Source organism: Ricinus communis, chromosome 10 (assembly GCF_019578655.1).
Source record: "Ricinus communis isolate WT05 ecotype wild-type chromosome 10, ASM1957865v1, whole genome shotgun sequence".
Classification (NCBI taxonomy): domain Eukaryota; kingdom Viridiplantae; phylum Streptophyta; class Magnoliopsida; order Malpighiales; family Euphorbiaceae; genus Ricinus; species Ricinus communis.
The window spans coordinates 9,353,373-9,379,902 of NC_063265.1; the positions used below are offsets into that span (position 1 = coordinate 9,353,373).

General features: G+C 30.1%; 3 protein-coding genes across 7 annotated transcripts; all 3 read right to left on the reverse strand.

Moving 5' to 3' along the window:
* Window positions 1-4,185: 4,185 nt before the first annotated feature.
* On the reverse strand, window positions 4,186-8,163 carry LOC8268583 (protein DETOXIFICATION 24). Of its 2 annotated transcripts, XM_015726470.3 has the most exons (9): window positions 7,983-8,163; window positions 6,823-7,069; window positions 5,927-6,468; window positions 5,719-5,805; window positions 5,539-5,595; window positions 5,181-5,419; window positions 4,946-5,064; window positions 4,752-4,838; window positions 4,186-4,503 (listed from the first exon to the last, which is right to left on the reverse strand). In XM_015726470.3, the coding sequence occupies exons 2-9, from the start codon at window positions 7,063-7,065 to the stop codon at window positions 4,414-4,416; spliced, it is 1,464 nt and encodes a 487-aa protein (XP_015581956.1). In that variant the 5' UTR covers window positions 7,066-7,069; window positions 7,983-8,163; the 3' UTR covers window positions 4,186-4,413. The 2 variants fall into 2 exon arrangements, with proteins under 2 accessions (XP_015581956.1, XP_002530956.1); XM_002530910.4 differs by lacking the exon at window positions 7,983-8,163 and having other exon boundaries at window positions 6,823-7,970.
* Window positions 8,164-10,258: 2,095 nt separating this feature from the next.
* Window positions 10,259-15,084, reverse strand: LOC8268582 (protein DETOXIFICATION 21). 3 transcript variants are annotated; one of them, XM_048370112.1, is made up of 9 exons: window positions 14,555-15,084; window positions 12,438-12,742; window positions 11,818-12,359; window positions 11,647-11,733; window positions 11,484-11,540; window positions 11,130-11,245; window positions 10,886-11,004; window positions 10,656-10,742; window positions 10,259-10,516 (listed from the first exon to the last, which is right to left on the reverse strand). In XM_048370112.1, exons 2-9 carry the CDS (start codon window positions 12,699-12,701, stop codon window positions 10,445-10,447), a joined length of 1,344 nt encoding a protein of 447 aa, XP_048226069.1. In that variant the 5' UTR covers window positions 12,702-12,742; window positions 14,555-15,084; the 3' UTR covers window positions 10,259-10,444. The 3 variants fall into 3 exon arrangements, with proteins under 3 accessions (XP_048226069.1, XP_002530955.2, XP_015581947.2); XM_002530909.4 differs by having other exon boundaries at window positions 11,130-11,368; window positions 14,555-15,073; XM_015726461.3 differs by lacking the exon at window positions 14,555-15,084 and adding an exon at window positions 13,333-13,789 and having other exon boundaries at window positions 11,130-11,368.
* A 3,272-nt stretch (window positions 15,085-18,356) lies between these two features.
* Window positions 18,357-22,646, reverse strand: LOC8268581 (protein GrpE). Of its 2 annotated transcripts, XM_015726464.3 has the most exons (4): window positions 22,246-22,646; window positions 19,550-20,110; window positions 19,055-19,189; window positions 18,705-18,847 (listed from the first exon to the last, which is right to left on the reverse strand). In XM_015726464.3, the coding sequence occupies exons 1-3, from the start codon at window positions 22,522-22,524 to the stop codon at window positions 19,091-19,093; spliced, it is 939 nt and encodes a 312-aa protein (XP_015581950.2). In that variant the 5' UTR covers window positions 22,525-22,646; the 3' UTR covers window positions 18,705-18,847; window positions 19,055-19,090. The 2 variants fall into 2 exon arrangements, with proteins under 2 accessions (XP_002530954.2, XP_015581950.2); XM_002530908.4 differs by lacking the exon at window positions 19,055-19,189 and having other exon boundaries at window positions 18,357-18,847; window positions 22,246-22,625.
* Window positions 22,647-26,530: the final 3,884 nt, after the last annotated feature.

Sequence of the window (26,530 nt, forward strand, 5' to 3'; positions counted from 1 at the left end):
AATTAATCTGAGTCCGCAAATCAAGAGACTCTGGCAGGCTAATAAATTCATGTGGTCATCGAATTGAATATGAATTCTTATTGTTTAAAGTTAGCTGTCCGTAACCGACAAAACACCAGAGCCCACAAGGAAAAGCAGAACGAAAAGAATGTGAATATGCTGTACGATATATATAAACGAAAGAAAAAAGACAGAACCAGTTAAAGTTGGCCTCCATTTTCTTAACCTAATCATCAGTCATCATATAGACAGCAATGTTTCATTGATGTCAGTGTACTTGAGAGACATTCATGAAAAGTTCGTTGATAACTAGCAGTCAATACTTACCAGTTGATATATAAGACAATTATTGGTTCTTCAACCACCAAACCCACAGTTGAACTGATGCATTTGCGAGGATAAAATTTGGCGAATTATATATTGAAGTTAGGGACATAATGAGCTTTATATATGATACCCGTGTGTGTGAATTTTCGCTTTTTACTTTTATTTGTCTGAATATTTTGTTGCTTTATCTATAATTTTGAAAGCATATGCAGTGTTGTCCAACACAAAATTCCAATATATAAGATATGCATGTTTTGTATGTAATCTTTTTATTTTATTTCTAATATCTGCAATTATTATTATTATTTTATTTTATTTTTCAGTATTAATACATAATTAAAAGTATTTTAAATGTTTTAAGAAAAAGATTGTATTAATGGTTGAGTTTTTTATTTTTTAAAATTTTTTCTAATTATATTATATTATTTTTCTAAAAAAAATTACATTAGTGATTGAGTTTTTGTATTTATTTAATTCTACTAATAATAATTTTAGTATCATAAATAGTAATAGAAGAAAATAAATAAAATTCAATTTTCTTGCAATTATTAATAAATTTTGACATTTTTATAAGGATATTTTTATATTCTTATAAAATATCATTAATTATTTTCTATATGAAATTAAATTTTTATTGTCACGTATATCTATAATTGATAAATTATAGATTCATTAAACATGAATTATAATTTCATTGATAATGCGGTGTAGGTTCATCGATTCATATTTGATAAATTATAGGTTAATTAAACATATATTATAGATTTATTGGCAATATAATATAGGTTTATCAAATATAAGATGTAGATTTATCATTTGTGAACTGTAAATTCATCAGTTAATATATACTTTTATTTTTTAATTTATGAGTTTCTAAACTATAATCTATGAATCTCAAGTGTATATGTGATAAATCTATAGTTTATAAATTATGAACTTTTCATTTTTAACATATGAACCTGTATTCCTTTAAAATTTTATAGGCTATTAAATATAAACCTTAAGTATATGTATAATAAACCTATAGTTGTTAACTTACAAACATGCAGTTTTATGATTGATGTTTATAGTTTTTATTTATGCATATGTATTTATAATTTATGATTAAAAAAAATAGGAAATGGCGGTTATAAGTCAAATAAAATCAATAGATTCATGGCACAATCCCCTCCGTGATGCATTTTATTTTTACAAATTTGTTTTTGACTGATAGAGGGATCAAATAGTATAGTTCTTTTGTTGATAGGTTGGAGGATTAGAAACATGACTAATGCTTTCCAATTGGCTGTTTTTATATTAATTGTTACTTCATCAATCTTATTGATTAGTGTACCCATTTTTTTTTCTTCTTTTGATGGTTGGTCGAGTAATAAAAATATTCTATTTTCCGGTACATCATTATGGATTTGGATTAGTTTTTTTGATAGATTTTCTTAATTCTCTCATCTCTTGAACCTAATTGTTTCATAAACAAAAATGAAATGAAATGACCCCCCACAATCCCTTTGGATTGCAAAACACATTAAAATTTTATATAAGCCGAAGTTCTGAAAATGCAAAATAAAAATAAAGAAAATAAAAAATTAAAAGGAGGGGTCAAATCAAACCCTTTAATTTGTAATTATGAATATACAATTATTAAATTTTAAAAATTAAAATAATATTATACAATGATATTAGAATTTAAATTTTATGAGGTAAAATGTAATATACCTTAGAATATAAATATTATTAAAATATGATTAAATTTTATATTTATAGAAAAATTAAATTATTAATATTTTTTTATTATATGATATCTGATTATAAAAATAAATCTAATATTGTAATAAAAATATAAGATACACTAAAAAATAATAATAATAAATTATTAATTAATATAATGAAAAAATAAAAGAATAGGACATCGTAGAAAGAAAAATAATGTTTATATAGTGTAAGACAATTTCTAATATTTAAAAAAAAAAAAACACAAAAAAAGTTAACACATATTCTTAGCACCTAGTGTATAATAAATTATGAACTCGGATATATAACATAACAATCTGATAAATTTGATATAAATGACAATTTATCGTCGCAAAGAAAATAAAGCCCAATAAACATTTGTATACGAGGGCTTGTGACCCATATGCTTTGAACAAATACTAAAGAGGAAATTACATTTTATTTTTATTTTTTCAACTAAAATATGATTAGATTAATATATATTTAGTTATAGGTGTTATAGGAAATGAAATTTTTTAAATATACTATAATATACTAAATACAATTAAAATAATAAAAATATAATTAAAAAAATAAAAAAAAATCATTTAAGTGGGTCAAGAAAAATAGTAGTTTTATATTTATAGTAATTTTTAAAAAACAGTATAAATAAAATTATTTTAAATTTTAAATCGTAAAAGAAAATTAGACCATAAAAATAAAAAATTTTAATTAATTTTCTGTATATATATATATATATATACTTCTAAAGAAATTATCTTCTATTTCTCTTCATTTTTATCTCATTCTTGTATAAATGTTTTTTGGCATTTCTACCTCATGTTTTTTCTTTCTAACATTTTAATATCAATTTTCTCATTTGCATTTTTTTATTTCACTATTTTGCTCTTTTTTCTTAAATAATTATCTTTTTGTATTTTTTAACGTAAATAAATCTAATAATAACTCAAGTATAAATTAATGAGCCATACATAAATTCAGTAGAAGTTAATAAAAAAATTCATCTGTAACCAATAACAAAATTTAAGCAAAAACCAATAAAAAAACTCTATAAAAATTAATAAGAAAATCAACAAAAACCAATCAAAAAGTCAATAAACACACTTTTATAAATTTTGGGAGAGATAAAAAAATTTGGAAATTTGAAAATATGCAACGTATATTTGTAATTAATTTATATTTTCTATGGGTTTTAGTAAAACCCTAATATTAAACTATCTATATGGCCCCCAAAAGAAAAGAGAAATCTCTAGGGTTGTCTAGAGAAAAGCCATCTCCTTGACTTGAAGATGAGCAACAGTGCCGAGCAGAGCTCCCTCAGGTATTCCAATCCCATAACACCCTTCTCTGTAGACGAGCACCTACAGCTACTCCTGGAGATTGGAATAGCTATAGTAATAATCCTGAGTTAATATCATAATAATTAAACTGTCCCAGTTAATACTGAAATCCACATAGAATTCGGCCTTCGGGGTCAAACCGGCGGATTCTTTGAGGAAGGCGGCGCAAAGGAGGCTCGAGGACTTGTTAAGAAAGGCGGCTTCCTCGTCTATTCTTATTCTGCCCTTCGTTCCTTTTATCTTGGGCATCTCTAAGGTACACTAAAAACAAAGCCAATCTTGATATCCTCACAATTAATGATGTACTTACCAGAGAGTAGGCTGAATGCTGTTAAAGAAAAAAGAAACATTGAGAAAGCAAGTAGCACAGAGAGGTCTGATACTGTCGAAGAATGTGAGAAATATCACTAGAATTTATACTGTAAATAGTCAAATTCATTAATTTGATTCAAGTGATACTAATAGTGACATCAAAATTCAAATTAATTTATTATGATTCATTCACACGACAGGGCCACCGGAGTAGCCCAGTTGGGCCTGGTTCACCACTTTGCATTTTCATTCTATGACAACCCCCTTGTCTTGTTTTTACATCCTTTTGCATCTACACTGCACCTATAAAATTCATTTTAAGATTATGAGTTGGAACAATTTTTTATTACTATTTGTACATTTGATGTTATAACTTTCAAAAACAAAGAGTTGGGCTGACAAAAAGAAATTGACATGGTGAATTGTGTTCGTTTAATAATTTTTTGTAAGATCTGGGCATGCTGATTTGGACAATTAGTGTATATAATCAATTTGAACCTTCAATTTCTAAGTCCATTGATCATGCAAAATCAACATAGAGCCTGAAAGTGAAAATTTATAAAACAATATCCAAATACTAAGTCTCTGCATCAATTAAACAACATCTATTCTGCCCCAAAAAAACCCACAAATTAGACTTGCATTATGATTCAAATCCGGAATAACCATGGCTCTCATCGCACAATTTTAAACAGCCATACGTGTATCAGACATTAGAATTAGAGTTCTCATCTTCATTTGATTCTTTTGATGGATCCACAAACCACCGATTAAGACGTTCTAATGCCTTGTTTACCTACACAAAACACAATAAAAGAAGTACTATTATATCATTAATTTTTTGCATGAAAGCGGAGAGAGAAGGATCAGAAGTACACCGGAGCATTCCATCTATGATGGCGCCCCGGGGGCATCCCAGTTAGGCTGGCACCCGTAGCACTCGCGTCAGCCAAACCTCTCAGAATATAGAGTTTTAAATTTAATTTTATATAAGTATATAGAGTTTCAGCTTCATCTCATAATATATTATATGTATGTGCAAACCTGGAGGTCCCAATCGGTTCTCCATATGAGGAAAGCTAATACAAGTGTCTGCATTACCACTCCACATAACATTCCAATCCACAAACCCTGTCCATATATATAAATATATATAAAACATAAGACAATTTTTATGAAGATATGATTAAGGAAAGGTAATGAATTAGTCAAGTATTAGTATCGATTCTTATACGAACCTTGACTTGAAGATGACCAACATAGCCAAGCAGAGCTCCTATAGGTATTCCAATCCCATAATAGCACCCCAAGTTAACATATGCAACCATACTTTGTAGACCAGCACCAACGGCTACTCCTGGAGATTGGATTTTTTTTAGTAATAATCCTAAGTTTAATATCAATTTATGATCATTGAAATTATCCAGATTAATATACAATTCTGGTAGAATCTTAATTTAGTAAGGTACTTGCCGGAGAGTACTGGCTGAATGCTGTTAAATAACATTGAGAAAGCAAGTAGCACAGAGAGGTCTGATACACTATCAGCAACTTCCTCACTATCAGTGAATAGGTATGAGATTTGTCGACCGAAGATGAGGCATAAAATGAAGCACACCACTCCAATACATACTGAAGTACAGAGGATGACTTTGATAGAGAATTTTGTAGCTTTAGCATTTCCCTTTCCCAGTTCATTTGACACTCGGACGCTGCATGATTTATACATATACATCTCATAAGCATAATAGACTAAAATGCAAGTAGTTAAGTGCTCAAGATTTATTTGAATTCAAGAGACTGTGATATAAGGTTTCTGGCTAGCAAATACCATGCAGCTCCAAGGAATCCAAGGCAAATCATAAATACCCATGCACTGATATTGAGGCTGAAACAAGAAATTTGCTTTAGATTAAACATATGTGATCTTCCTTTCATAAGTTAATATTAAGGAATGCAAGTTTAATCAACCTAAAAAGGATGTAATCTTGAATGATAATAGAATTCTTACCAAATGGAGAAAGCTGATATTGCAATCGTCGCGTTCTTCATATATCCAGCTAAAAGGACTAGGATAGAATTATACCATAGTTCCAAGCTGTGAAATATTTAAAAAAAAAAAAAAGATGTAATTAGGACATATATATTGTGGCTGACAAGCTGTAGAGAGATCGAAGACAAAGAATTTGCGAAAAGGAAAGTGACTTATAGTTATTTACCAGATCATTATGCCAGAGGAGATTGAGAGCTTAATCACAGGCAAGAGATCCTTAAATGCAGCTTTATTGAGCCCTTTCCATGTCTCAGGACACCAACCTCCCAAAACATAAGCAAACAGTCCTATTACTGTTAACCAACTACATATGTTCAATGCACCCATTGCACCAGAGATACCCAAGTCTAGTTTGGAGACAAATAACCAGGACAAAGGCACAAGAATCCCAAAGGAGATCGCAGAAATCCAGCCAACAATCTGGTTTTTCATTTGAGCTTGTAAGTACATTTGCAAAGTCAGGCTAAACACAAAGTAATAGAGGAATGGGATGAACCACAAGGAGATTTCTCCAGCTACGTTTGCTATTTCTGTCTCCTGGCCAATTAGTTTCAAAATTGGTGTAGTAAAAATGAATATAGGGAGTAGTATCGTTGCAAGGGTACCATCTACTATCCATGACCTTTGCAAATAGATACCCATCATATGGTGTTGTCCTGCTCCAAATGCTTGTCCACATAATGTCTCTGTTGCACTTGACATGCCAATCTACCATAGTAGACAATTAAGTGTTTTGAGTTACTTAAAGGAAAAAAAGCAAATAGAGATGCAATTGGAGTAGGATATTATTTTATATAATTGGGTGCCAACTGAAAATTAAACTCCTGAGCTCATAGTCTCGGAAATTGTCTCAGTACTACTGACCTAAAGCTTACTAATAATCAAGTAGGATTCTTCGTTCCTTCAATTGGGACGAGGAATTCCTAAGCTCAACCTCACAGGGAGGAGGATCCTCAAGACGAGGATGGATATAGAAATGGCTCCTGTCCATATCTTGGCCTATGGCCACACCAAGTTGTTTTACTATTTATTGACATATAAAATGAATATGAAAGACTTTACCATAATTCCATTTACAAATCGGACAAAGATGGTTTGTTCAAGTGCATATGCAGCAAGCTGTACAGCGCCAATGTGCCCAATAAATAATTGTGTAATCACTATCATTCCGAAAGAACTTATTCTAGCCACGATTCCAGGGAATGCAATTCTCCATATCTTCTTAGACTCTGTCCAAACCCTGCTTTTTAGATCCTCAGCTACAACTTCTGATCCAAGAAGCCTCTCTTCTATTTCTTTGTCCATAATTCTGCACAAGAGATTCTCGGTTTACCAATGTAATTTCTAGACAAGTAATATTCTACTATAATTTCCATTCATTATTCACCTTTCGTGCAATTCTATTTATACCTTGCTTTATCCAACTTTTACATGTTTACTCTTTTCCTTTCGTGAAACATCAGATTTTCAGGTGTTTTTGCGCAGGATTTCACTTATTGAATTTTTCTTTCCGTTTAGTGTTTAGTAATACTATCACACAGCATCTAACACTTAAATCTGTGACAGTGTTTTATATTTGGAAAAATCCAAGTAATGTAATTTAAATTCTTATAACTAAAATAAGTATTCAAATATTTAGGCGAATATAAAATAAATTTCAAAATTTTAGTTTTACCTATATATATGAAAATTTTAAATCCCCCCTATTCTCTTAAGATTTTAATTTTATGTTTTATAATTTTTCTGAAATTTTAAGTTTGGTTCTTTCAAAGTTTCAGTTTAATTCCTTAAAATCCATTCTAATTCCATCGAAATATGTTATAAGATACTTTCTCACTTCAGGCTTAGTTTAAATGGTAAAAGTATTTGTTTTTTAAGAGTGAGAAGTCTTAGTCTTCGAGTATTTTCTACTGCACTAGCTGAGTTTTAGTCTTCGTAGCAAAGGTAAAAAAGTAATTATCCATGTTCAGAACATATTTGCTTTCATTTTTTTAGATATCTCTCCTCCTTGTATAAAAGACTTTTTTTTTTTTTTTTGAAAGAGAAACATATTTATGCTAAATTAGTTTTGATCCAACAATATCAAGTGCAGCAAACTAAATTAGAAATTAAACCATTCATACAACACATTGCTTATGTTACAACAAATAAGTTTGCACAAAACTCGAATGGAATTATAGGGAAGGAAAATGAGAAAGAATAAAGAAAGCTTGTATTCGTACCTTTTCTTAATTAGTTCTCAAAAAGAACTACTCCAGTGATATATGTATTTGCACTCACTCTTTTGGTTTTTCAGTTCAAACTTACATTTCAGAGAAAGAGAGGGAAGTTAAGTGAGCAGAAGATGGAAAGAGTGAGTCAGCGAGTTGTTTACATAAATGAATTCAATAGGTTATATATATATATATATATATATACATATATAGTTGGACTTTTGGTTGGTTTCCTTTCCTCTATTATTTGCTTTCTAAAATATATTTCTCAAATTTTATAATTCAACATGATTAACTCTCTTATATCTAATTTTAAATAAGTTAATTTTTTTAATTAATAAATTTTTAAAAATTTAACTTCATTTTATGTTGAATAATTAATAAATTTCCTACTGTGGAATGTGAATATTGTAGTGCAGTGTAAATAAAAATTCAATAAAATAAGAAATTAAAAATATGGTTTATTAATATTTTCTTATAATTTATGATGACACATTAAATATCCACATTTAGACAACTTCATAGATTTTAAATTGTTAGACAGACCTTTAAGCTATTAATAATTAATTAAATAAATTGGTACTTTATCATGACATCTTTTAGAAGAAGGAATCAGAATTCAAACTTCATTCATTTATAAAAAAAATATTATTTTATAATTCAAAAAATAAAATATTATTTATAATATAGTATATTTGATATAAATAAGAATTTATTTGAAGTTTTATTTACTTTTCGAGTTTTCTTCTCTGTATTACATAAGTTTTTGTCTTTATAATGAATGTATGGAAATAACTATCCTGTAATATAGTTCATGACATGACAAGTTAATCCTCTAATAAATAAAAAAACATTCTATGAAACCCAATAAAAGTTTTAAAATGAATTTCTATAAATTTCTTACATTATGACATAACTATGATTAATTCAAAAGTCTCATTCTATTAAAGATTTAATTGAAATCAAACCCAATGTTAAATTATTAAAATAAATAAATAAATAAGCAAATTTGTAGACCTTTAATCATACCTACCAGGTCATCGGAGGGGAAAGTTGTACTTACCACCAACCCCCATATCCACATTTCTGAACCCCCACCACTTACCAATGGATTGCGGTCTGCATTAGTCCAAATATGTTGCATCTACACATTCACAACAATTTATCAAAACCCATTCCAACTTCATAAAAAAATGTGTATATGTTTTGTATTTTGTAAGAGTTCGGTATTAAATCTTTAAACTTTTTTTTTTATCAATATTTTGAACTTTAGTTTTTTATTGAAAAGAAATACATATGTTGGCTACTATTAGATCCAAAAGATATAGCAGTAATTAAATTAAATAGTAGAGTACTATTATACTTATTTAAGGTTTAATTCATTAAATATATGTTAAATTTTAAAAAAACAGGTTACTTAAATAAAAGAAAACTTGAGTATAAAATTCGGCCACTAATGTGTTATTTTGAGCAAAATTGGTTTGTAACAATAGAATTAATTAAATGCAACAAAGTCTCTCTATAGTTATATACTTATGACTAAATAAAATTTATGTCTATAAAAAATTATAACTTAATGGATGTTTGAGTATTTAAAAAAATTTAGCTTAATATTTAATTTTATTAGTAAAATGATAAAAATTAGAGATATGATATACAAATATTTTATCATATTATAAAAATAAGATTGATAAATAAAATAATACTACAATAAGACAAAATATAGCATATAATATATATATATACATATATATTTTAAAACTATATATATAAATATTACTGTATAGAAGAATTATTTTTTGAAACGGGATTTAAAAAATTTATAAATTATTATAATAAAAAATTTATTTTTATTTATAATTAGTATAAATTAGAACCGTAATATTAATATTTTATTACTATGTAGAGATTATAGAAAGATTTTACTGTAATTATAAATGAAAAATTTAGTATGGAATTGTTAAATGACCCTGGATGAGTTTGAATTTAAAGGCGGTGATAATTTTGAGTTCAAACTTGGATTGTAATATCCTAGAACAATGGAGAGACATAATCTGTTGCTCCAGCAACATTGTGAGCCTCATCAACTATTAAAATAAATAAAAATAAAACTTTTCCCTCTGTGGCTCCATCCTGCATGCCATGACCCTCAATCAATCAAAGCCTCCAGCCAAGCATTGAAAAGTTTTATCCATGGGCCAAGTTTATGTTTATTAAAAGGTTCTTTCTTACAGTTAGCCTTTGCATTGGTTGTAATGGAAGTGCTTATAATTTGAAATAGAGCATTAATAAAAGGTATTGACATTTATATACTTCTCACCAAAATACAGTCTCAAGATTGATCCACTGACCAGTGACTTCTACCCATGGCAACAGCAATAATTTGAATTACCTATTTGATTAGTGCTAGAAGTCCACAATTTTGTCATAAAGGAATACGAAACAAAAATGATAAACAAAGAAGCTTGAAATCACACATCTTGTGTGCTCTGATCAGAATCTCTAACATACCACTTGTTAATCCGATTCCGAGCTAGAGATACCTGCAGAAAAGTGTATGTTTTTATTAATATATTATTCACAAACTTAATTAGGGTTTGCATCAAATATTATCAGGAAAATATAAATAGTAATTAAACAATAAGCTAATGGAGAAGCAAATAAAAAAAAAAAAAGAATTACCTGCTTTTCCCAGTCAGTTTTATAGGTGATTATAATTAGAACAATGGTTTGTGTAAATGTTCCAAACAACATACCAATCCAAACACCCTGCAAATCAGATTTTTGAGGTAGTAGAAAAGATGTAAGAAAAAAGAGTTCTTTTATTAAAATGAATAAGTGGTCAATGAAAAGCATGAGAGTAATTAATTTCTGAATTGTTGTATATAATGGACAAGAAATTAGAAACTGACCTTGACTTGCATATCGAATACATAACCAAGCATAATTCCAACTGGAATTCCAATTAGGTAGTAACAGGCTATGTTAACATATGCTACAATGCTCTGCCATCCTGCTCCAATTGCAACGCCTGTAATAAAAACAATGGCATTTTGCATTACCATACACAACCTTCTTTTAGCTTGTCCTCCGTGTATTTGTTTGCAATGTTCATGCTGAATATTATGAAAGAAGCCACCAAGAATATGAAGTTACCTGAAAGCACTGGCTGTATGCTGTTCATAAGTATGGAGAAAGCCAGAAGAGGTGAAAGTTCTGCTACTGCTTTAGCCACCTTCCGACTGTCGGTGAAAATGTAAGCGAGTTGTCCTCTGAGGAATAGAAAAAGCACAAATAGCGCAAAGCCGATAGCAAATGATGTCAAAACTGTTATCACAATCGAGAATTTTGCAGTTTTTGAGCTTCCTCTTCCAAGCTCATTCGACACTCTAACACTGGAAATTTTTCCAATCATAACATAGAAACGAAATCAGTACTAGTTTCAGATTTATAATCCATAATTTTTCTCTGCTTTTATGCATATTGTAGTGTATGTATAAATATATATACCTTGCAGCTGCCAAGAAACCGAGAGATATCATCATTTCCCATCCATTGATGTTGAGGCTGCAATGACAGACAAGATTCGTTGAAGTAATTATACATTGTATAAAAAATTGCAATGATAAGGGTGACGGAGAAAAAGAAAAAAACCCAAATCGAAAAGAATTACCAGATAGCAAGAGCATCAATAGAGACCTCAGCATTTGCCATGTTTCCTGTTAAAAGAACCAGCACGGTGTTGTACCAAAGTTCAAGGCTGTCAGAACAAGAAAAGGTTCCAAGTTCAGGCCTCTTTTCAAGCAGGGTTCTAAAGTAGTAAGTTCATGAAGAATTTCCTCACCAAAGCATAGCACCAGATGACAAAGAAAGCTTGACGACAGGTAGGAGATCTTTAAAAGCTAAAAACGAGAAGCCTTTCCATGTTTCGCTACAACCTCCACAAGTAACAAACATAAGCTGGCCCAAATTCGGGATCCAATAAGCCAGGATTGTAGAGGCCATTGCTCCTGGAATTCCAAATTTGTACTTTACGGTTAGTAGCCATGAAAGGGTGACATGAATTGTGAGCGAAAAAGCTGCCAAGTAGGCAATGATCATGTTCTTGCTCTGTGCTTGCAGAAACATCTGGCAAGTGAAAGATAAAATGAAGGAAAACATGACAGGAATTAGCCAGAGAGAAATGCTTTGTGCAACTTCTGCAATGGCTGCATCTTGGCCTAAAGCTCTCAGTATCGGAGCTGTAAAGATGAACAAAGGAAGAAGGAACATCGTGCACGCTACTAAAACTATCCAAGATCTTTGGAGATATACTCCAAGCATGTGATACTGTTTTGCACCATATGATTGCCCGCATAGAGTTTCCAATGCGCTAGCCATCCCCAGCTGCAAATATTAAAATCGTCAACATCAGAATCAAAACAAAAGCCAAATGAAGGAAAAGGATGATACATAAGAGCATACCAGGATGCCATTAGCAAAACGCAAAAGAACAGTGAAGACAAGGGAATATGCAGCCAATTCTGTAGCGCCAATGTGACCAATGAATGCTTGACTGATAACATTAATACCAAAAGTAGAAAATCTAGTGAAAATTGCAGGACCAGCAACAACCCACATCTTCTTTGTTTCTGTCCATAGTTTGTCCTTGAATTTCACTTGCTCAACCTCTTGATTTTGATCTTTCTCTGCTTTCTTCAAGAGCTTTTCTGCGATCTCTCCCTCCATTTCCTATCTTATTATCCCTCTATTGCTTTAGCTTAAAAGAGCTGCAGGAAATATTTGATAGCTCTTACCATATATAACTAGTGTAAAATTATTTACAGGAGAAGAATTCTATTACGGCATATCATGATACAGCTGTAATATCAAACTTCTCCTTTTCTTGGAGGACAAAAAAAAGGATAATTATATCAACCGTCACCTACCTATTGTTTCATGAAGACCAAGGTTGCAAAACTTTAATTTGAATCGTATAATATTACATCCGCCAAAAAGTGAAAGTGATGAATAAATAAAAAACCATGTGTACAAGTAATCCTGCTGTAAATACGACATGTTTTTATTTCTCTGATCTAGTTAACATTATTTTGTATTGTATGAAATAATCAGATAATGATACAAGTTGATTATTGAAAAGAAAAAGGAGAAATAGAAATAAAACTCCTAAGAACAATCAGGGATAAGAACATTACTATATACAGATTGCAAAAGAATCAAGAAATTAAACAAAACATTATAAAGAAAACAAAAGTGCTCTCTCTTAATCCCCCTAATACACAAACATCACCCATCAAATGCAGATGGTTGAAACAGATCAAAGCTTCTTTAATTTTGTGTATCAAGCGTCGACTCTCACCAAATCTGGCCAAAGTTGGATTGACAGGCAGTCATCTATCACCCCAATTATGATCCGTCACAAGATTCAAGCTATCAACAGTATGCAAAATTGCAGATTTCATTAATATTGGTATAGTATGAGTTCACTTAAATGTATCAGATTATGTTTGTTTCTAAACTTTAATAAGGTGAAAACATATCAACATCATTGTTGGACATGGTTATTGGACGACAAAGAATGTCGGCCGTCACAATGGAAAGTGGGGTTTTAATTTTGGTGACGATATATGTCGTCAATAGCCCTGTTGCGGGGGAAAACTAATGGTGTTGCCGTAGCAGTTGAATTATTTTGAACATTTATTTACTTTAATATTTTTATTTTAATTAATATGATAATTTATATTTTTCTACTATTTAAATATTTTTTAACATATAATTTTAATCGATATATTACAGTTTATTATTAAAAAATAAGATTTGAGTGTTTAATAGATTAAATTTAAAAATTAAATCTAATAATTTATTATGATAAAGTCAGTGAGCATTGGGTATGAGATTAGCCCTGGTGTTATAGATGACAACGTGTATTATTCACAACCTTTTAGCTTCTGTGACTATTTTCATGGTCGGAAACTCAATAACTTCCTGCAATGAAAGTTAGCCTAATATATTAATTACGTGGATGCTCTTGACAACATATAAAATATAAATACTATATAGTATAAATGTTTGAAATCTTACAATAACACGAAATGAACTTGCTCATTTGGAATTCTAGTCATTAATGCTTGAAAACAACATGCAACTAAAAGCAAACATTTTGATAACTACCCATCCATAGATAAAAAGAAAATTAAATGTTTTTCTTTTTTCTTTTTTCTTTTTTCTTTAAAGAGTAGAAGTAAATAGTGTTACAGTCAGGGATATGGGCTAAGTAAAACCGGTTTATTATGCATGTATAGAAGATGTGTTAAGTTATGATAATCTTCTAAAAGAGAAGAAGAATATGGCATGGTGAAATGTGACTTATTCTTTTATCTTTCCCCCACAAATGGAATCTATTTTTAAGATAAAACGAAATCCCATACTCGTAAAGCAGTAGACCCTTTCGTTTTTCTTGCTTTTATTTTCATGCGCAAACGAGTAATCGTCAACCAAAGCCAAGAAAAGAAAAGAGAAAACCTCCATTAATTCTTGAAAACAAGTTTATGGAAATGAGTGGAGAGAAAGAGAGGACTTACAGAGAGGGAGGTGTATATATATATATATATATATATTGAAGTACTGAGCAGAAGATTCTTCCACCAAAATAGGAAAGAAAAAAAGATTGATAAGAGAAAAAGCAAAAGATTGGTTTATGTGTTTGTTTGTGGTAAAAGAAAACTGAAGAACAATGATATATTGCAAAAGAAAGAAGGACGAACTTTCTTTGATTTCTTTTCTGTCTGTAGAGAGAAAACGAAAGGAAAAAGAGAGAGATATAGAGAGAAAGGGGAAGAAGAAGAGAAAGGCAGTGAGAGTCTTTAGTTATTGGTGCTGTGGTTGCGACATTAATTAATTTTGTCGTACGCTTTTCAATTGAAGATAAGTGGCAAATTCATATTCACATCCAGCTTGCAAACCTAACCCATAACCTCTTAAATCCTTTCTTTTCATTAACGTGGCACCATAGTTTTTTTTTTTTTTTTTTCTTTTCTGGAAATAACAAAAGTTAATATATTATTTATTTTCCTGACACAGTCATAGAGAGTTGACAGAAACTGAAGAACAATGCATTAACTTTCCAAAACAAATCGCCATAAAAGAGTTGGCAAAAGTTAAATATAAAGCACAGATATATGGAATTTATGGCTAAATCTTTGCCCTTACGGCGATGGAGTTGGTTTAGGTTTTGTTTGGTATGCCAATAACCTCCTTCCGCCAAAATCCCTTGTTTGCTATCATTTTCTGTTTCTGTTTTTTCATTTTAATTAAATTTAAGATATTTACCTAAATATTATTTACAAGCTTACTTTTTATAGTTTTTTTTTTCTGAGTTGTAAAGTTATTTTTTTTTATTTTAAGAATAAAAAATCAAACAAAAAAAGAATTGCCAGGCATTGTTAACTAATATGTATATATATTAATATTAGATTTCAAACTAAAATAATGTACAAATACTTCAAGATATTTTACCATTTTAGCTTTGTTTCAATTAAGTTTTTAACAATTTAGGTTCTACAAATAAAGTAAGTAACATGTGACTAAATTCTTTTAAATTAAACCTAAGTTTTGGTTATATACTTCCGTTTTTTTGGTACACCAAAACTATATTGATATAAATAATGGCAAAAACTTGAATATCTTGGGTCTATTTGTAAAGTGATTTTGCATCGAACAATTATTGGATTGAAAAATTTTATAAAATCTAAAAAAATTTAAGTCGAATTAATTATTTAGATATATGAAATTTAAAAAAATCTATATTTTTTGAAATTCTTTCTTTTTTAAGATTTTAAAAAATGACGGATTGCTATAATATTTCTTTATTTTAATATTGTTCTTTATAAATTTATATTATTTTCAAATTATTTTTTATCCGAAACAAAATTTGATAAAAAAATTAATTCATAAATTTTAAATTTATATAAACTTTTACTAAATTCATAGATTTTAGCAAACTATAAAAATTTTAAGTTTTCCCTTCTCAAAACAAGAACCTGATAACAAAATAAAATTTGAATTTATACAAAGTGTAAAATTCACTAAATCTTTAAAAAAGAAAAATGCAATGACTAGTTAAGTAACAATAGACGAAGCGTCGCTAATTGAGAGCATAACTGGTGTCGCAGATTAACGCCGCCGTAAAACCAGCATAAATATCACCGGCGGCGATATTTTGTCGTTGAGATAATTGTGAAGCAACTTATAATATTTCTTATCCTTTTGCTATTGATTCTTTCTTCTTGTTGCCTATTGATTCTTTTTCTTCCTTTTATTTGATCAAGTGCCTATTGATTCTTTATTCTGTCTTCGTTTGTGTCTGCAGTTGCGCATTCGGATGCCTATTACACCCTGCAATCAGTATGTCGTGGAAAAATACTGGCAAGAAAATTGGCATGAATCTATTAAGCCGTACACTGAAACTTTTCTTATAATGAAATTTTATATGAAAGTTACTTTTACATAATTATAAAAGATTTTGATACTGTAGAAAAATTTAATTGTAATTTAGACTAATTGTAAATAAAAATAAATTCTAAACTATAATAAATAAATATTAGACTTTTTAACTATCATTTTAAAATATATTTCTTTATATAGTAATATTTGTATATATATTTTTAAAAAATATATATTATTTTATGTGTTGATTTGTTATTTTATCTTTTTAATTTTATTTGTATAATATATATTTTATTTTTTGTTATTATCATTTCACCAATAAAATTAATATTTAAAATTGTATTAAATTATAACTTCTTTATAATTTTTTAAATTTATTTCAACAGTGATATGCAAAATTCAAAATTAGTAAACAATATATGAGTAATAGACAACTAATCAAATAATTAGTATTCAGCCTTTTTAATCTGTAGGCTCTATAGTCTATCTATTCTCATCACTTACTTTCTCAATTTAGTCAATTCAAATTATTATTTTTTTTATGATATGAAAGTAGAGTAGATGTAATTCAATTTCACTCTTTGATTTCATTGCATTTCAAATCTCAAGGGAGGCTTTTCATTTAAAGTTATAACTAGAAAATCAATGTTCCACTAAACTTGAGAGGAATTGTTACACTACAATATTTAACAACATATAAGTGATAAGGATTAGCCACTCAAATGACTAAGTTTATTCATTTTGATTAGACCCACAACCAGATCTTATCATTTCTAATTATTATGCTCTAAACTCCATTTGTTAGCAACTAATTACACCTTCTCAACTCAATTAATTCAAATAAAACCCCCCCTTTTTTTTTTGTCCTTAGAAACTGAAATCTATTAGTGCAATCAGCTCTATATGTTTATATTGCACACCCACCAAGAACATGTTACATAAAAAGTGATTTTTCATCTTAAGAATTTTCTTAAAGAAGTATTTGCTATAATTATGAAAGAGAAAGTAACATTAGATTGATATTGTCTTTAAGAAAAAGAAAATTGAAGAGACTTGAATCATAAGGTGCATTTTAACAGTGAATTAACTTTCTCTCTAGTTAAAGCATCAACTATAAGCCTATGACTTCATTTGTATTTTCACTTTAAAAAAGCTTCAAGTTTAATTTTTTTCTTTTTCTTTTACCATTCACCTGTTTTGATAATAATAGATCAATTTAATGGAATGAATATGCTAATTATGCACCGACAGCCTTCAAATTAAAAAAGATAAAAAAATAACTCTTTTATTTAATAACCACTTTGATGTGATCTTCACTCACTTAAGTTCTACCATCTGGCTCTTAAGCTGCCATGCAATTAGGTTAATGCAACTCATGCATTTTACTAGACTTGACAGTTATTACCAAAAAATCAATACACTTGAGATTCCCATTCCAATGAAATTTCATGGTTGACTTAATTGGAGCAACAAGGTTATTTCAAGAGGAAGAATCATTCATATTTTGTAGTCAATTTAAATTGCAAAGTTTCCAAAAGTGTAGTATGAATTCCTTGACAAATTAACAATCACACTCTTGCACCATGTCTGGTCAAGTTTGGCGATAATGGATGAGTAATTTGGAATATATATATATATATATATATACACATCTTTTTCAGCTTTATCAGTTGAAAGCTTGTCCAAATAATGATTGTTTTGAGACTATTATGAACCAGAGTAGACACAGGATAGCACACACCAAAAGCTTGTGCCAGTGTAATACTAAAGACAACCACTTAACAGGAGAGCAGACAGAGAAAGGTCCACAGGGTTCGATGCAACTTCATGAATGAAATCGTGCAAATGAATCTAAAGTGACCTTTGACAATTTTGATGCAGGCAGTAAAGTGACTTTTTCTTCAGAGACAGACCCATGCTGAAAATAAAAGCGCCAGCTAGAAATAAAATCACCCATCAATAATACTGCAGAGAAATCATTCACAGTCTAATGATATTTGCAGAAGCAGAAAAATGTGCCCATATCCCAGTGATATTTCCCTTTGCTCTCAATATCAAATCCTCTAATCTTGCAATTAAAAATATTCATCTGAGCAATCACAACCCAAAAAGTAAAACCAATGAATGTCCTACTGATATCACAAAATTATAGCTTATGCTTTTACAAAAATTGAGTCAAGGTTGAGTATCGTGTCTATTTAGGAAGCAGACTCTGGTTCTGGGCTGCCCTCTTGGCTGGTTTCACCTGCAGTCTCAACTTCTGCAGATGACTCTGCTTGTTCAGGCTTTGCAGGACCTGGACCGGCTGAGACTTTCACCATCGATGGGCGCAAGAGCCTGTCGCCGAGTTTGAATCCCTTGCGAAATTCCTGAAGTATGATACCTTCTTCAAATTCTGTTGAATCCTCTCTCATAATTGCTTCATGCAACTGTAACGAGGAAAATAAAGAGCTTACTGACTGAGAGATGCACAAACATTCATGACGCATCCATGTGGAACATATTATTTCACAAATGCTATATATCATTTCAGTTCTCACCTACCTCTGTTAAATGTTAAAATTAGTTTTCTTTTTTCATGTCACAAGCACTATCCAAAGTACTTTTTGTAATGCATGGTTACTCATGTAACTCACCGAGTTGGCTCGAATCAATCAAAGACTTGGTTTGAATTAAAAGCGTATCCTCTTCAAAAAACCTGAACAAACTTCATTGAATTTTCGAAAAATATCATCACGTAGACTAATTTTCGAGCCAACTCGGTACTTCGCCTGCATTAAACCAATGATCAATTGGACCAGTCATTTTGCCATTAATAAAGAGGGTATGATTCACATAATGGATCCATGAATTAACAAGACTGTTTGTCCATCAGTTTGAAGCATATAGTTCATGATTATCATAGAAATAAAAAAAAAAATTCATTTGAGTTGATTTAAACGAGATATTGCAGTTTGCTGACATCTTTGTCAAATTAATGGTTTTGGTTCTCTCTTGGGCAAATCCTTTTCTCTACAAACGTTGTATTATTAGGAAAGAAACAAAAGATCTATCATTGGATGTCAATAATCATTTCTCTCACACAGCAGCTAGTATTCACATAAACTGAAGCTGAAAGTTGGGCGACTTACCAATGGATCAAAGGGGTTTCCTATTGTCTCCACAGGGACAACACCAAGTGAACCTAGAATTTCTACAAATTGTTTATATATGCTCTGGTAGCTGTTATTGATCTTCTCTTCTCCTTCAGTCTCCAATTTAATCTGGGCCTTAGCTCTCTCAAAATTATCCAAAACAGGTAGCAAATTCTCCACAACTTCCCCTTGGGCATTTGATACCAGTGAAAGCCTTTCCCTATCTGTCCTCTTCCGGAAATTGTCAAAGTCTGCACTAATCCTAAGAACCCGATCTTTTTCTGTTGACAGTTCTTCAATCAAACTAGCCACCTTCCTTCCAAGGTCATTCTTCTCATCTTCAACAGATTTCAGGAAAGCTTCTATCTCAGCAATCCTTGCTTCATCATTACTTGCCAAAGCTTCTCTGTAGGACCGAAGTGAAGTCAAGATGATTGAAGAAGTTGTTTCCTCAACATCAGCAACCTCTTCACCACTGGTAATTTCCTCGACCTCACCAACACCACCCTCCACCTCACCAGCACCATCTTCCACCTCAACAGCACCGTCTGAAGAGTCCTGTTACATAAATTTATCAGCAAAATAATACAAAATAAGACACCATCTCTTAGAAACAGCACTATATCATGATACTCAGAAAGCATTTGTTTGATTTTAACAGAACAGCCTCCTTATCCGGTGCTTGAAATTTGAACTCTCCAATCAAATACAATGAATCAAGTTACCAATCAGTTAACATACACATGCATTAGATTATCCTCCATAACAAACAGAGGAAAAAAAGAAAAGAAAAAAAGAATAAACAGTGGCCGATGACTAAATAAATGAAAAGAACAAATATTTCTATCTGCTGACACAACATAACAACCAAATTCCAAGCATAAAGAACAGCATTAACCAGCAAATTATTGCCGAAATTGCTTTTGTGCATTATGGTGCATGCCTTATAATCCCACCTTATCCCTCTCTGACATTTGGAAATTCGGTAGATTGTAGTTGATAGGTACAGAACATATCAACGACCGTCTAGGCTGACAAATATGGCTATCAATAAACACATTAAGATAAACTTAACTCAACTAACCCTTAGACCAAAGCTAGTTGGGGTCTGTTAAATAAAATCTTATCATCTATTCGCATTGAGATATCTATCAAAAAATAGTCCGTAAGATAAAAGTTATCAGAATACAGAGAACTTAAAACCAACAAATGTTATTCTAGCTTAGCCTTCAAATTATTATAAACGAATGGGCCTAGCTACATGAATCTTCTGTGCATTTGTCAGCTATCTAAAAAGATATGCTCTAATTCTTCAATCACAAGTCTTCTTGGTTACTCTGTTAAATCTCATTGCAAAATACTACTTATAACTAACCAATTTGTATTTTAAGGTTCTATGAGTAATTGTTATACAAGTCCAGAATTGAAATCATGTACGGCCAATGCCAAACTTAAAGGGCAAACTAGCAAAGTAATTACAAACTATGAAGCATGAACCATTAATAAAATGCTTAGTATAGTAGCACGGCACTAATTATCTGTATATAAATCTGTTCACACGATTATGGTAGTCTCGTCAATAATACCATACATAGTAAGTACCTCTGAACCAACATAAAAACAATCATGTTAATCTAATGCTCCATAGGGCATCAAAGTTCAAAAAAGTGAAACCACATATGCTGCAATGTCAAGGAAAAACCCGATAGTCATTAGGGAGGACAAAAAGAAAGATAACAACCTTTAAGTGCAAAAGCATCTCATTATAAGACACTATTTCTGTACTTTTCCATTTTTAATATATCCCCCTATTTACATGTTTCCCCCACATCCCCGTCTCATATATGTTTGAAAATGATATTTCACCATTCCATTAATTTATGGACTGTAATGTAATGCTACCTTGTTTGTCAGATTCGTGAATTTGAAGAATTATAGGAACTATATGAATGTAAAGCTATTTAAAAAGGTGTCAAGAAAAATGGCTATTAAGAGGTTAACGAATGAAAAATCTTAACTTCCCAGAGTGAACTCCCAAACAAGGTAAAAACACTATCCCAGTTAATTCTTCAACGCCCATATTTTAAACTCCTATGCATATTTTGTTTGTGAGGTTAAAATAAATTTAAAAAAAAAAAGGAATAAATGGGTCAAAACTATTTAGAATCATTACATTACATCATCTAACCCTTGAATTGAGGTCAAGAAAAATTATTAATAGGAGTAATGAATGTAAATATTTAGCTTTCATTATCCTCCTTTTACCCTTCATAAATTCCAAATTAAGGTTATAAGTTAATACCATTGTACATTTCATCCATTAACTCCCTCAACCAAACTTCCAACTCATAGTGGAGTTTAGGTCCTACACAGCTAAGGCACATTCCTCATTGTATTAGTATCCACTTCCGTTATTGAATCCCAATATAATAATCATCTTCATCATTCGTATCATACTAATCAGTGTAAAAAAGTTTTTAAGATTTGGCTTTACTATTGAAGTTAAAACATTTTATTGCCCACACCCAATTACCAAAAAAAATAAGTAAATTCATAAATCCATAATCCTTTCTTTCTCAAATTGCAACCATATCAAATACATAAACAAAAAAAAAAAAAAACAAAAAAAAAAAAAACCTAATTTATAAGTAGAACCCAATTCAAAAATATACACATGAGCACATCTAAAGTACCTGAATTTCTGGTTCCTGAACCGTTTCTTCGGTCTGGGTAGTTTCGGTTTCACCTTCAGAAGCGAAGGGAACTAATTTTACGAACCGGAGAGAAGATTTGGCAGCGAGTTGTAGGGAATTTGTAGAAGTAAGTTTGGTGGTGGTGGCGGTGGTGCTAATGCTTTTGTATCTAATTGGGAGGCGAAATGGGTTCGGGGACTTTAATGAAAAATTTTTGGTGTACATTAGTCGAGGCGGGAGTGGCGCCCTCAAGGGCGGCGTTTTAAGGACAGTAGCCATTGACAAGCAGAGAAATGGAGAGGGACAGGGATAAGACTTGAGAGTGGCGAATTATAGATACAGTGAAGTGTAAGGAGATGAGGTAACGAAATTCGTCTGAATTTATGTGGACTGTTGGATGGAATTTGAGTATTTGAATCGGACGGTCTGTTTTTGATTTTGGTTTTGTTTTGGTAGAAGTTTCTAGAGTAATGTTGAGTTGTTGTCGACTCAAAATATATAATAGAAAGTAAAATTTTAACACTAATTACAATATACACCCAATGTTCATTTTATACTTCACTAATAAAATAAGGGCATAAGGTACCAAAAAAAAAGCCCTTAAACTAATTGGGAATCTTCAATTAAACCCTCATTCTTCAAACTAGCTCAATTTTACCCTTCATTTTTTAAAAATGAACAAATTAATCTAATCATTAGCGGAGTTTCATTTTCCGTCAACTAGTTGTGGGGCCATTTTTCTCAAAGGAGCTAATAAAAATATTATCCACTAACATGATGACACACGTGGATTGCTATGTTCCCAAATTTTATATTTAAATACAAAAAAGTTTATTCTTTTTAAACAATAAAAAATCTAGTGAAAAATGAAAAAGAAAAATAAAGAAAGTTACAATTAGACAGCCACTGTTGATACACATCCATCACCATTTCCGATACCACACCCACCACTATCCTTTGCATTTAGCTCAAATGAATCTTCTCCTATTCCTGTTGCAGATGCATGTTATGATTCACCTTGCGTATTTCTTTTCTTTTATATGCAGGCATGAACAAGAGAATGAGAGCCATTATGACCCTTTTGGAAGAGGATGAAAATTCGTCGGCAGAAACTAAGATATTATGATAGCCGGAGGCTTAAACTCTTTCAAAGGCTTGAAGAGTTCAATAATTCTTACTGTTCAATAATCCATTCAACATGAAAAAGAAAAAGAGAAACATTACATAACAAACTAGGGAAAAAACTAAACAATTAATCCACTGTTACTTACCACCTACACCGGAGCCACCATCACAAGAGCAAGAGAGCACAATCGATTTCTGTCCTCATCGCCTATCCATCGCTCGTCGCTCATCACTTGCCGTTCACCGCCCGTTGCTCATCGCTTGCCGTTCGTCGCTTTTCGTCGCTTGCTGTCCTCATCGCCTTGCCTAGCAATGGACCAACGATGGATTTTTGTTAATGCTAATGGTGGATCAGTTTTTTATTATTTAATATAATTAAGTTATATTATCTTTTCATTTATTTTTTTAAAGAAAAAAGAAAAAGGAAAAGACAGATGTCTAACAGAACTATAACTTCTGTTATCAATTTGACTTATTTGAATCTTTTACAAAATTAGAGGTTGAAATTGAGCTGGTTTGAAGAATGAGAGTTTAATTAAACATCTCCAATTAGTTGAAGGTTTTTTCTTTTAACTTATGCCTAAAATAATTTAATTAGTTATTTAACAACTATAAGATCTATTATAATTTTAATTTATATAAACTACAGTAGTATAAGAATTTGTTAACTATTTATGTTAATTAAGACATATTAAATTAGATAAGCTAATAGTAATTAATTATTTATAATTGAAATTAAAATTTTATACTTATAAAGTGTTATGATGGTCTTTAGGCAAAATCACGAATATTACTCTTTGATATTATATTAGATTTCTTATAATTTATTATAATGCACTGAGTTTGTTTTTGTTATTTTTCTATTTATTTTATTATTTAAATAAAACACAAAATAGATTTTTTTTTAAAGTATAAAACAAAAAAAATTGATTGAAATAAGAAAAATATTAAAAGCTATTATTATTATTTTTATATATGTAATATTATAGAATTTTGTTTTATTAGTTACTGCATTGAAAGCTTTCATTTAATATTATATTCACAAATTGTAATGTATAATTTAAATTTAATAACGTAAAATAATATTTCTACTAGAATATTTAACTAGTTATATTATTTTTTAAAATTTTATTTAATTTTTAGTGTTATAATTGATATATTTATTTTTAATTCACAAACATATTTTTTACTAGACTGGATCACTAATTTCTGGTTGAATCAATCCGACCAGTACAATTTGATTTTCAAAATGCTAAAGAAGATGTTGTATGGACGGATAGTTTAAAATTATTAAATATTGTATTATTATTATTGTTTTACAAATAAAAGTATGTTATAAATTAGAAAAGAGAAATGAATCAGAACTTCCTTTTGTAATATCTCACCCATCACAGTTGTCGATAAAGAAAGAATTTAAGAACTTGAATTTTGTATGCACTTATATCATTAAAAGAAAAGTTGGTCGAAGGAATAATCTGAGGCCATCCACCGACACAATTCAAAACGATAAACTTTGGGACTTTATTCAAGCAAAATAACAAACATTTGATATGCAACAACCAAAGACGGACAATATAATTGCTTAATCAACTACGCAACTGAAAAAAAAAATAAAAATAAAAAAAATCAATATGCAAAGAATCATATAGCTAAATTTGGTTTATCGATCATCTGCAGAACCATCAAATAGGATACCAAATGGCACTGCGAGAGAGATGAAATAGAGAAACTCAGTTGTTTACTAACACATGCATTGTGAAAACAGCATAAAGAGTTCAAGTGTTGATGACTTTTACAACCCTTCTTAGATTTCTTCTCTCCAAAACTTTTGCTAGCCAGCGATCTTTCTTTAAAGAGTAAAAGCTCCCAATAGTGCATCGCTCGAATTTTAAAGAGTAAAACACATCTGTCATGGCTGTTGATCTTCCAAAACTTTTGCTGGCCAGCGATCTTTCTTTATATAAGGCATTAAATAAAGGAACCTCTCGCTTTATTTTCTTGGTAAATTTGTTAGTTTAGTTCAAACTAATGAATGATTAACTCAAATTATAGTACAAAACAGAATTAAGAGATTTTAAGAATATACTTTTCTAATACAGGGATCAAATTGGTGTGATATGGCAAATATGAAGAAGACATAGTAATTATCAATAATAAAACATAATTCCAAGTTCAGAAAACAAAACAATAGACCTCGGTGAATATAAAATATCATAATCCTATTAGAATTAATTTTCTTAGTCCCGTCGCGGAGTTCTAAATCAAATTAGATTACTCTATTAGAGTTCAATCATAATTTAATCTCTAAGACATATAATTATATTTGCTATCAGACTTTAGTCGATATCGTATTTTTTAGCTATGATAATTTGATATGTAATGTATAATAATAAAATAAAATGATATTATTATATATAAATATAAACTCAACGTGTTATCACTCATTAACATGTGTAAATATATTATTTTTTAATCAAAGAGCATGCAAAATACACATAAATGAGAAGCACAAAGTATCTAATAATATTTATTATTCGAAATTGATGTGTATAGTAGGTTTAAATCGTAGTCTAGAGAAACTATTGCCTTTCCATATAAATTGGAGTGCTTATAGATGTATTTTATTTATATTTTTTTGCCTTGGAGTAATTGTCATCCCATATCAAGTTCCACATATAACCACTGATGTGGCATTGGCTTCAAAAAAAATTATAAATCTAACTTTTTAATTCAGCATTGGGTATAAAATGACACTTTATTAACACATCTAAAGAATAGATAATAATAGGTAATTAATTTTTGTTTAATATTGAAGAGTTAGTGGATAATTTTTCTTATTTTTAGATTTACTTTAATAATAATGATTTTTATTAAATTAATCATTTTCATGTCAAAAAATTTTCAGTCTATGATAAATTTTTGCCCAAAAAGATAAAATCAGAATTTCCACTTTGAGCAGCGCAAATACTTACTGCTTCCACACGATTAGCATTCATAATTTTAATTCGAGGAGCTTTACGATTCAATTCCATAATTCGTGGCAATAGCAAATCCCATAATGACCAGTGGGCAGCCTTTCTCGTTGCCATGATCGATAAAGACGTTATAAAATAAATAAAAAAACAATCATAGAGTTTTGAACAAAAGAACCTTTATTTAC

Bases quoted from the DNA above. Each gene is read 5' to 3' on its own strand.
- LOC8268583 (XM_015726470.3), bottom strand. From the start codon at position 7,065: ATGGACAAAGAAATAGAAGAGAGGCTTCTTGGATCAGAAGTTGTAGCT. The intron at 4,839-4,945 runs GTTCGTATAAGA...ATATATGGACAG, and splicing joins TTGGTCATCTTCAAGTCAAG to GGTTTGTGGATTGGAATGTT. The intron at 4,504-4,751 runs GTTTGCACATAC...TGTTTTGTGTAG, and splicing joins GAACCGATTGGGACCTCCAG to GTAAACAAGGCATTAGAACG.
- LOC8268582 (XM_002530909.4), bottom strand. From the start codon at position 12,701: ATGGAGGGAGAGATCGCAGAAAAGCTCTTGAAGAAAGCAGAGAAAGAT. The intron at 11,369-11,483 runs GTATATATATTT...AAAAATTTCCAG, and splicing joins GGTTTCTTGGCAGCTGCAAG to TGTTAGAGTGTCGAATGAGC. The intron at 10,743-10,885 runs GTCAGTTTCTAA...TCTGATTTGCAG, and splicing joins TATTCGATATGCAAGTCAAG to GGTGTTTGGATTGGTATGTT.
- LOC8268581 (XM_002530908.4), bottom strand. From the start codon at position 22,524: ATGGCTACTGTCCTTAAAACGCCGCCCTTGAGGGCGCCACTCCCGCCT. The intron at 20,111-22,245 runs GTACTTTAGATG...TTTATGTAACAG, and splicing joins TTCAGGAACCAGAAATTCAG to GACTCTTCAGACGGTGCTGT. The intron at 18,848-19,549 runs GTAAGTCGCCCA...TCCTCGTTACAG, and splicing joins GAAACCCCTTTGATCCATTG to TTGCATGAAGCAATTATGAG.